At 31.7% G+C, this 11,853-nt stretch overlaps 1 protein-coding gene across 1 annotated transcript; it reads left to right on the top strand.

Moving 5' to 3' along the window:
* Positions 1-8,564: 8,564 nt before the first annotated feature.
* Positions 8,565-10,746, top strand: LOC124911868 (BTB/POZ domain and ankyrin repeat-containing protein NPR1-like). Its single transcript, XM_047452400.1, has 4 exons — positions 8,565-9,311; positions 9,394-10,129; positions 10,192-10,365; positions 10,449-10,746. Exons 1-4 carry the CDS (start codon positions 8,775-8,777, stop codon positions 10,670-10,672), a joined length of 1,671 nt encoding a protein of 556 aa, XP_047308356.1. The 5' UTR covers positions 8,565-8,774; the 3' UTR covers positions 10,673-10,746.
* The last annotated feature ends 1,107 nt before the right edge of the window (positions 10,747-11,853 follow it).

The following is an 11,853-nucleotide window of genomic DNA, read 5'->3' as shown; positions in this document are numbered from 1 at the left end:
GATTATGCAGTGCGTTTCATCATTCTACTTTGTTGTTAGCGTCAATGGAGTCCACGTAGGCTATTTCAAGGGGGAAAACGGGGTAAGGCAAGGAGACCCCCTATCTTCTTATCTTTTCATAGTTATCATGGCGATCTTTGAGAGCATCTTCGCGATGTTCCGAAAGAATCATCCATACATCTTTCACTCATTCTGTGAGGTAGAGGAGGTGACCCATTTATGCTTTGCTGACGATTTGTTCATTCTAGCGCACGCAGACATTGATTCCATTAAAACTATTAGGGATGCACTAACGTTCTTTTCTGAGGTTACAGGTTTAACTATTAATGAAATCAAAAGTGTGGCATGTTATGGAGGCGTGAAAGACGAAACAAAGCATGACATCTTCAACATCATGAGCATCAAGGAAGGCAACTTTCTCATAAAGTACTTAAGAGTTCCCTTAACTGCGAAACAGTTCGAGATCTCACACTACAAGCCGCTGATTAAAAAGGTAAAAAACACGATATTTGGGTGGGCGGCGAAAAAACTTTCTTATGCAGGGAGGATCGAACTTATCAAAATCGTGGTCATGGGCATAGTTGGCTACTGCGCGCAGCAGATGGTCATTCCGAAGAAAGTAATGAAGGAGCTCGACACGCTGATGTGGAACTTTATCTAGGACAATAGCGGAAGAGGAGGAAAAAAAGTCAATTGGACCGCTCTCTGCAAACCGAATGACGAGGGAGGCATCAACTTGAAGAATTATATCGAGTGGAACAAAGCTCTCACCTTCAAGCATATGTGGGCTTAGGAGCGCAATCAAAAGTCAGTATGGATCAAATGGGTTCATACGAGGTTTATGAAATACGAAACCAACATCTGGACCTGCAAAATTCATGAAGGTATGAGCTGGTCTCTGAAAAAGATTCTTAGACTAAGAAGCGATATTGTAGATCTTTATGACATCCGGCTAGGGGACGGGAAATGCACTCTATTTTAGCACGACCCATATTTCGAAAACTAGTCTATCATTCACATGGAGGAGTTTCAAAATATTCGTATCAGAAGGGACTGCGTAGAAGCGAAAATCAAGGACATTAAAGACGGGAATTGTGACTCACTCTTGAGAAAAATTCCAGAAGGACGGAGGATACTTGATCATATAATTAACATACAATTACACGAAAGACTGAATATTCATAAATAGAAAGTTGAGAACAATTGGAAGCTGGTATCGAAGAAAATATGGGAGGTAACCCGGGAAAGGGCGCAGAAAGTAGAATGGGCTCCTCTTGTATGGCCAACGAAGATTATCCCTCGATACCAGTTCATCATATGGCTCGCCTTCTAGGAAAGACTCAACACTCGTGATCGTATCAGCAAGTATATGAGCATCCCGGACGCGAGCTGTTTTCTATGCAGAAGAAATGAAGAAACCATAGATCACTTATTCGGGAACTGATGTATTGTTTCAGAGCTTTGGGACATATTCTATAAAAGCCTGGAGCATATCAGTTACCCGAGCAAATGGAATGAAATCAAAGAAGTGACACTACTCAAAAACAAGGGAAATAGATTTGCAACAAGCGTGTTCAAGTGCGGCTTTGGAGTAGTGGTGTATAACATTTGACAAGAACGGAATGCAATGGTACATGGCAGAACCCGTAGGAGCGTTGAAGAGTTATGAAAATATATTGTAGCGTCTTCGCGGGAACGTGGAGAAGAATTCCAAGCACGGAATAGAACTGAAATATCTACAAGAATTGGAATTTACCGTTTTTTGAACTCACTAAAATTGAAAGCATTGTAATTAGATAATTCATTTATGTTTTTAGCTTTTTAGCTTTTTAGCTTTTATTCAGAATGTTACAACTTCAAAATTATTTTAGGTTTGTCTAGAATGATCTCTTAAACTCGTGGGTTTTTTTTCCCGTTTTCGGGAATTTTTAATAAAATGACGCTAAGTCGTTTTTCTCAACAAATTTTTTTTTTAATTATAATTGAATGTTATAATAAAAATATTTTTTTATAATATTTGAGATATTAATGTCAGTAAAGGGATCTATTATAAATCCATGTTGTAGCCTAGGAATACATCTTTAATTTTAGTAATAACATAATTGTCTCTATCTCATAATTATTAATATGATCGTCTTACTAGGTACCCACAATTTGAATAATAAAAAATCTTTAAATATACTCATTTACCGTTTATATAGAACTAAATCACATATGTTTCCAATCAGAGTTTAAACAAGAATCTAATTGGCTGAGATTTAAGTATAAAACTAAATACACCACAATCCTCTACAAAATTAAACTATTTTCTTCTGTTTTATAATAATCGTTATATATATATATTTTCTTCTGTTTTATAATAATCGTTATATATATATTAATATATTAATTATCAAAGTATAAAACTAAATATTTTACGGCCTTGTTCGGTTAAGCTCAACCACAATAAAAAATCATTTCATCTCCTCTATAATATAAACCACATAACTTAATTAATTAATCAAAATATTAAAATATTTATATTTTAAATTAAAAATTTATCATTATGTATTAATAACCTTTAAATTTTTCTTAGAAAAAAATTTAAATTTTCAAAATTACTATTAACTAATAATTTTTAAATAAATTAAATTTATTTAAATACCTCAAACCATACCAGTCCTAATAATCAATATGTGATGGTTTGAGGAGCTAGGCCCATCTAGATTTGCACAATAAAAGTGTTTTCAAACCAAATTTGCACTACAATGGGTTTAGGGTTTTCTAAAGAAGCAATTATATCTATTTTTAAATTTAATCTCATCTTAAGTGTCTTATGTATAAATTTGTTCTTCACATTTGATTTGGGTTTAGACTTTTAAATGTTCGTAAGATTTGAATAATATATTTAATACAAACATATTTGTTAATATATATTAAATTAAAATAATGTTAAATGGTTGTTAATAACACTTTATATTTTAAACTCAACACCAAATTTGATGAACGCGGAACATTTTAACAATATAAGTTAAACTTTTATAACTAACTAATTTATATATATATATATATATATATATATATATATATATATAATGATGCTTAATTTTTAAAATGTCTGCCGAGTCGAAAGTTGTGGTTAATTTGGATATATATGTGAGAGTAAATAGATACTTGGGTCGGATTGTGGTTGACCTTCCCATAAACTTAAAACGGTTAAAAATAAAATTAAAAATGATATATGTATGTTTCAAATTTACAACCTAATAAAACAAGTACAACATTTTAACAAGTGTGATTGAGATGTGGTTTACCGAAGGATAATAGGTCGGTATAAATTTAAAAAATGATTAAAAAAATATTAATCAAATATTTGATTGACCAAAGTATGAGGTCACAATGTTAAATATTAAAAAATATTAATTAAATATTTGATTGACCAAAGTGAAAGTGTAAAGTTACGAGATAAGAGGTTCATTCGGAAAAAATATGTGAAAAAATAAGGTAATTCGTGATTTATTAAGAATTTTAAACATTGAATAAATATCATTATTTTTTTATTAAATTTATTTTATTTATAATTTTATTTGTGTGTATCGCACGAAGATCTTTCTAATTTTTAATAATTATCTTTAACAATGCAACGAAATAACTCACAATTGCAAAAATTGCATCAATTATTACAATAACGAGATATTTTTATAAGATAAAAATATATTACAAATGGTTGAAAATATATATCCTAAGTATAAATCTATATAACTTAATGCAAATGTAATTACGAACAATTAAATTTAATAAGAATAACAATTATCTTTAATGCAAATCTTATTTTATGTTTTTTTTTCCTATAAATAATTTATGTGGACTAATAGGTTAAGTAATAGTGTTACGTATTTGTTATTTTTAATATTATTATTACTGATTTAAAATTATATAAAAAATAAATATAATAATATCAAGTCTAATCTATTACAATATATATATATATATATATATATATATATATATATATATATATATATATATATATATATATATATTTAAATAAGTTTTACTAAAATATAATAATTTTAAACCCTACTAAAGAAAGGAACAAATGGTTGGCATTGGATTCCTATTAGAAACGTCAACAGAAGAAGAGAGTGACGCAAACGTATACGTAAGCAAACATCAACACCTAAGACTGACGATGAATGGTGCTGTAATCATCGTCATGCCCTCCTTTCTTTTTGGATTAGAATAAATAATTCAATAGTTTTTATGTTATAGTAAATTTACAACTATTAATTAATTTGGATAAATAAAACAACAAAAATTGTATTTTGGTTCAAAACATTATCTATTTTATGCGAAAAGTCTAGAGGTACTGATAAGTGGTTTTACACAAAATTCAACTAATTAATTATATTTATTTTTAATAATTCAGTCATTAAATTAATCAACTGAGTTTTTAATTTAATATATATATTTTTTATTTTATTTTTGTCTGAATGCCATTTTTTAGTTTTTTTTTATAGAACTTATGACCCCTAATGTCATAACTTATTCTTGATATTTGTATGTATTGGGTTTCACTATTTAGTTGAATTCTCCTTAACTAAATAGATCATGAAGAATGTTTTACTTTATAATTAATGTTTTTTTTAACTGTCCGATTGGTGCACGAACAACCTTAAGTGATTTTTGAAGTGAAGCAACGCAAAACATGGTGAGAAGAACAGAGAGTTGAAGGGTCACACAGGACATCGGTCTTTAGTGAAGTTATGCGTTGTATTGTAAATGTTATTAGTGGTAGAGAGGGCTCTAAAAGGGGTTAATTCTCGACTAGACTCTCTTTCCACAACAAAATGAAGAAGAGATCAACGGTTGGCCCAAAACTTAATTATAAACTCGGATTGGAGTGGTGCAACTGGAACCTCGTGCGGCCAAAGCTTAGACCCTTGCAGTAGTGGCGGCTTGGGAGATAGGTTGTTTGGGTAGATTGAACAAAGGTGGTTCATGTCGGACCCAAATCTTTTGAATTTTAAACGTTGGAGGCACATCGATCCCGAAGTTGTAGTTATCTCAAAAATAAAGAATATAAAAATAACGATTGAGATATAGTTGATTCAATTAAAGTTGTTACGTTGGGCACTTTAGACACCGAGTTGGAACTGAGGGCATCTTAGGCCTAGACCTAATCAGGGTGTCTTTAGAAATTTATTCAATTCTCGAGGAAGATATGTTACTCTATGGAAGGAATTTAAAACAATATTTATCATTTCAATCGATAAGTGTATTAGACTATTAGTCGATAAAGGAATTCGACGACTCATTAATGATCGACCAGTTAATATTGAGAAATATGTTTTGCACCCAAACACATCATAAGATCGCACATATATAGGGAGGTACATAGATTCGATTGTTTGGAATGTCAACGAATATGTGGAATAATGATCTTTTTAGTCGGGCTTCTAATGACCTTGGGAGATTTATTGAGCTTAATGGGAACACACAATTATTGGAGGAGACGGATTGGGTTAGAATGAGGGTGCATCACTTCGATTCACAAATTCGTTACCTGAAATTCATTTGTGTTGATAACATAACACATATGTATAAGGCGATGGTATGGCGTGAACGTTTCTATTGTCGTGTCTCCTTTATCGGGAATAAATACATCAAATTCACCTTGTTGGAGTCATTGACTCTGTTCAGGAAAATGAGAGAGTCAGTGATAACCCCATTTTACATTGATCGGATTTGTGTAGCTAGCCTTACGGATATTGAAAGACTAGTTGTTAAAATGACAAATTCAGAGAGATTTGATATGGGCAGAAGGGATGTCGTGCAAACTTATGATGGATTAAATGAGTCAACAAGTTTTCGTGAGGATGAGATTGAGTATCCATCTTCACAACCATTGGGTTGCGATGTCACCTCGGATGTCAAAAAAGGGGAGTGTGGGCAGGTGGTGGAGTATCAAAAGTTGAGGGCATTAACCCCATCCTATTTTGGATTTGTTGTCCGAACAAGAAGTGATTGATGAGGTAGAAAATGGATGTTGGTCCCTATAAAAGACATAATAAAACCCACCCCTATTAGAATTATTTATCCTGGAATTAAAAAAAATGAATTTCTAGTTTCTATTCACGATGTGCTCGATAAGGAATCGGTGGATTCCTATGCTAGATTATGTTGTCAATGAGAATATATCTTAATGGAATTTTCGATACATAATATGACGTTCAATGAAAATAACACTCTCTTTAGGGAAGTCCTTGAATTAGAGACTAAAGTGTGGCTTAATGTGTGCAAGATCTCACCCATTTCCACACAAGTCCTCTTTATCAAATAGTTACCAACATTGTCAACTAAATAAACTAAATAATTTATCTCATGATTATATGTACGAGGGAAAGTGTGTCTCGAAGTCAAAAAATGATTATTCCGATTAGATTTCATCAATGATTGAAAATATTATTGCTTGAAACGTTTATGCAATCAATGATGGTGGAAAGAGAGACGTCATTAAGTCAACATTGTGAACTCTTATGTTGTGGCATAAATTGTTTTAGTGAGACTAAAATTCGAAAAATGGATTAATGAATTTTATGGAATTTATGTAATTGACGGTTGGGAGACTCTTGATTTTATAGGAGAGTCTCATGGGATTTTTGTGCGTTATGGAAAAATGTTGCATTGTGGGAAGTCGGCGCCGTATGTGTCATATGGTGGTGGAATTAATGACTCACTTACATTTGCATTGTCAATAGTGACTTGTATATTGAGTCTTTTTTTGTGAAGTGTGATTATGATTCACTAGGTGATGTCTGAGTCTTTGGGTAGTTATTGTGAAGTTTCGATTTAAGCGGCTGATATAGTAAGAATACATATTTAGTTTACCATCCCGATTATTTTCTAGTGGACTATCTAGTTTGAAAGAAATCGTCGGATTTTCAATGATCGTGTTCGTCTAATGTGTATCATTATACTTATATTATTATGACGCTTTCTCATATTCATTTTAGAAAACTGGTGGCGTAGATCTGAGAGTTATTCGTTATTTTTATTATTATTATGTTTTCTCATATTCGTTTTAGAAAACCGGTGGCGTAGATCGGAGAGTTATTCGTTATTTTTAAGAATTCATTAACTCGATAATATGTTGAGTAACGTGCTTGAATTATTTTATTTTTACATTTTTCCTTATAATGTCTTGTCGTTGAGCTTAAACGATTCTTATCATTTTTAATATACATTATCATTTAAAAAAACTCAAATAACAATCCTACTTGTAATAATTTTAAATAAATAAATAAAATATCACTATTTTTTATATCATTTTTAATATACATTGAGTATTGAACTGTGGTAATTAATATAGACACTCAAGTGACAATTCAGGTCGGGTTCGGGATGACAGGTTGATAGGTTAACGTGCGATACTAATTTAAACCTCACTATTTAGTAATTCAAGTTAAAATCTTTAACTTGAACAAGACATTTTATTTGTAACTAATCCGAACCCTACATTGATCTGATTGACATGACTTAACTCGAATTCAATACGGTTTAACACGATATAATTAACATCCCATCTTTCGACTCTCTATTTCAAATTAAAATTACATCAATACAAAAGAACAATGAATCTAAATAAATCTACTTAAAAAAACAAAAGAAAATGAATGAGTGAGTAGAAAAAAACGGGAAATTTGAGGAGATGACCCTCAAAAAGGGGGCAATTGCGGAAAGTGTAGAGATTAAAAAAAGCGTTGGTGACCCCTTTAACTGTTTTTGGACGATTTTTCCCATGTCGGAGGTTGCGTGACGCAACCGAAATCGCGAGATTTTTTTTTTGCTCGCAACTGGGGTTGTGTGACGCGATTGCGTGACACAACTAGGGTTGTGTGACGCGATTACGTGACGCAACTGGGGTTGCGTGATGCAACTGGACCATTTTCTTCCAAAAAAAATTCATAATTAAAATTTTTTGAAAAATAAAAAAATAAAAAATTGCGTTGCGTAACGCAATAGGGGCATTTTCGTCAGAAAAAAAAGGGTCACCAACGCTATTTAATTTATGCGCTGGCACTATCCGTTATTAGGCCTATCAGTGGGGTCATTTCCTTAAATTTCCCGAAAAAAACAAGCACAAAACTCTAAAAAATTTGTAAACAAGTTGACGGGTCTATTTTGAGTCATTTCAAATCGATCTATATTCGACCTGATTTCGATCCGAACCCCAAAATACATGACCTTATTTAACGTGATTTTTTGTGTTGGGTTCAAGTCGTGTTTTCGTGCTTTTAAAAAATTATCGGCCATATTGGTAATTTTTCAAAATTTAGAAAAAAAATTATAAATAAGTATTAATATGTAATGATAAAAATCTCTATATATATATTTTTTTGTTAAATAAATATTATTTTAGTATTTTAATAAATAAATAATCTTATTTAATTAATTTAAAAAAACTCAATATCTTTTGGTTAGATTTTTAAATTGATAATATTCTCTTTTTGAGGACTAGAATAAATTCATATTTATAAGAAATCCAACTTTCCATTAACCATATACCGCGAAGCTTCCTTCGTTGACTCGCTACTTGACTTTGATTTTGTATGAATGAATTCAATATTCTTCAAAATCAAAAGCTTTCTTCTATATTCTCATCACTTTCCCTGGATCTAGCCGCCGGCGACATAGATTTCAACAGAGGATGATCCGATATTGATTCCGAATTTCCCGATCAAGTCATGATTTCGTAATCTCAGGTCTTCTCTCTCTTTTTTTTTCTCGATCGAATGGATTCGACTGAACCGTCATCATCGATAAGTTTTACTTCATCTCCTCATTATTTATCAAATGGAGGATCAATTAGCTCCGAAACTGGTAATTCCAATCTAGAAACCATAAGTCTAACAAATCTCAGCTCTCATCTAGAACAGTTAATGATGACGGATTACACTGATGCTGATATCATCGTCGATGGAATCTCCGTAGGAGTTCATCGATGCGTATTAGCAGCTAGGAGTAAATATTTCAATGAACATTTCAAGAAGAAAGATAACGGAATGGTTGAGGATATGAGTAAACATGGAAAACCTAATTACTCCATGAATGATTTGTTGTTACCTTATGGTAGAGTTGGATATGATGTATTTCTTATCTTCTTAAGTTATATCTATACTGGACAACTGAAGCCCTTTCCTGTTGAGGTATCAACTTGTGTTGATCATTTGTGTCCTCATGATTCGTGTAGACCTGCAATTGATGTTATTGTTGAATTGATGTATGCTTCATCAGTTTTCCAAATTCCTGATTTGGCATCGTCTTCTCAGGTTAGTTTTAGTTTCTTCTGTGTATAATCAATCAATCACTTGTTTCTAAATCCTAAATTGTGTTTATTCAATTGATTCGCAGATTCGTCTTTTCAATTTCGTTAGCAAGGCTAATGTGGAAGATATCATACCGGTTCTTCTCGTTGCTTACCATTGTCAATCAAATGAACTTGTTTCTCAATGTATCCAAAGAATTGTTGGATCAGATCTTGACAGAATTTCTCTCGAGAAAGAGCTTCCTATTGAAATCGCTGATGAAATAAGATTACTGCGTCAAAAATCCAAATCTGAATCGGAGGAGAATTCAGATTCATTACAGGAAAAGCAAATCAGAAGAATACACAAAGCACTGGATTCAGATGATGTCGAGTTGATGAAACTTCTATTGAAGGAATCTAATGTAACCTTAGACGAAGCCTGTGCTCTTCATTATGCTGCATCATACTGCGATCCTAAGGTTGTATCGGAGATTCTTAGTTTAGGTTTGGCCGATGTTAATCTTAGAAACGCTAGGGGTTATACAGTTCTTCATGCTGCAGCAATGCGAAAGGAACCTTCTGTAATTGTATCGCTGTTGACGAAAGGAGCTCGAGGTTCTGACCTGACGTTTGATGGAAGGAGCAGTGTTAGTATTTGCAGGAGACTAACTAGGCCGAAGGATTATCTAGCGAAAACAGAACAAGGAAAGGAAACTAACAAAGATCGCATCTGCGTTGATCTCTTGGAGAAGGAGATACGCAGTAATCCGATGATGGCTCCTTCGTCGCCAATTGTAGCAGATGATCTGCACATGAAGCTGATATATCTTGAAAACAGAGGTAATAATTTGAAATTTATTATACAAATGAACAATACTTAATCATTTTATGGTTACATACAGTTGCATTTGCGCGATTATTCTTCCCAATCGAGGCGAAGTTAGCCATGGAGATAGCTCACGCAGAGACAACATCAGAGTTTTCAAATGGTAACTCAAGGGAGGTTGATCTAAATGAAACACCCATTATGAAGAACAAGAGACTTCTATCAAGAATAGAAACTCTATCAAAAACAGGTAATAATTTACTGTCGTGAATTCATGATTATGAGTGTAAATAAATTCTGTAATTTTGACCCCGGAAATTGATTGATTGTTAGTGGAAATGGGTCGGCATTATTTCACACATTGCTCGAAAGTGTTGGATGACTTCATGGAAGATGACCTTCCGGATCTGTTTTATCTTGAGAAAGGGACTCAACAAGAGCAGAAAATCAAGAGGGCGCGATACATGGAACTTAAAGACGATGTTCAAAAGGCCTTTACAAAGGATAAGGCTCAACTCCGACGTAATGTAAATTCTAAATCTCGGAGATTGTCTTGAATTTTGTAAGAAATGTTTCATAAGATTGAAAATTGTATTTAAGATTAATTTGTAATAAAATTAATGGTAAGTGTGGAGACTAATAGGTCAATAGAGCATAGTAATGAGAGTCTCATATCAAATATCCTTTAAAAGTTTAAGACATCCAAATGCATTAATACAAATAAAACCATTCAAATCAAGTACACAATCAAACAAAACAAACCAAGCTAAGCACACACATCCAAACAAACAAGACCAAACACAAATTCAAGAAACCAAAGCACTATGAATGTGTTTGGTTAAAGTATTATTTACCCCTTTTACCAGTCACCTTATACTTCATCATTAATATTTTGTAAAAAAGCATTCGAGTCATGGAGTATTGTGGATGAAAATTTGAGTTAGTCTCTTAAAAGAAACAAATTATGGTTAATTTTTTTTTAATGAAATTTGTTTCAATATTCTTTTACTAGTGGTTGGGCTCAAGATAATTATTTTAATAATTTGTTTATAATTAATATCCAAATTATTTAAAAAATATTAATTTGAATGACCCAATTCATAATTGGGACTTGAACTTGGATCGTTTTTACTTAATGAAACTTGAACTTTGAATTTTGTCATATAAGACTTAAATTATCACAATTTTAGTCATTTAAGATTTTTTACGAATGAATACTCGTTTCCTTACTTTAACCTAATAGTTTCCTTTTCTAAATTAATTTATCACATTTGTAAATCAAATAGTAATTCTTTTTTTTCTTCGATTTTTCAATTATTCTCACACATTTTTATATGTAATCAAATCGTATTCGGCAATTTTGAACTTATATATATCGAAAAAATACATAATTTAAAATACAAATTCTTTCGGATTGATAAACCATTCAAAAAGTTGTATCGTTACGAAGTTCTTTAAAAAAAATATAAAAAAATCTATATCTATTCAAATTTTCTCAAATATTTTCTTAAATTTTACAATTTTCTAGTCACCTAAATCAACTTCGACAAATTATAATACGTAAATCTAGAAAATAATACTCAATTTAAAAAATAATACGTTCAAAACGTCTCTATATATCATTTCATTTAATAACGTGACAAATTAATTAAAAAAAGACAAAAATAATACGTTATAATTAGACAATTTGTCTATTTGAAAAAACCTCAAATAACAATTGTGTCATTTTTAATATATA

Source organism: Impatiens glandulifera, chromosome 8 (genome assembly GCF_907164915.1).
Source record: "Impatiens glandulifera chromosome 8, dImpGla2.1, whole genome shotgun sequence".
Taxonomy (NCBI): Eukaryota; Viridiplantae; Streptophyta; class Magnoliopsida; order Ericales; family Balsaminaceae; genus Impatiens; species Impatiens glandulifera.
The sequence above is the reverse complement of the archived record's forward strand: the minus strand, read 5'-3'. Positions and strand labels throughout refer to the sequence as shown.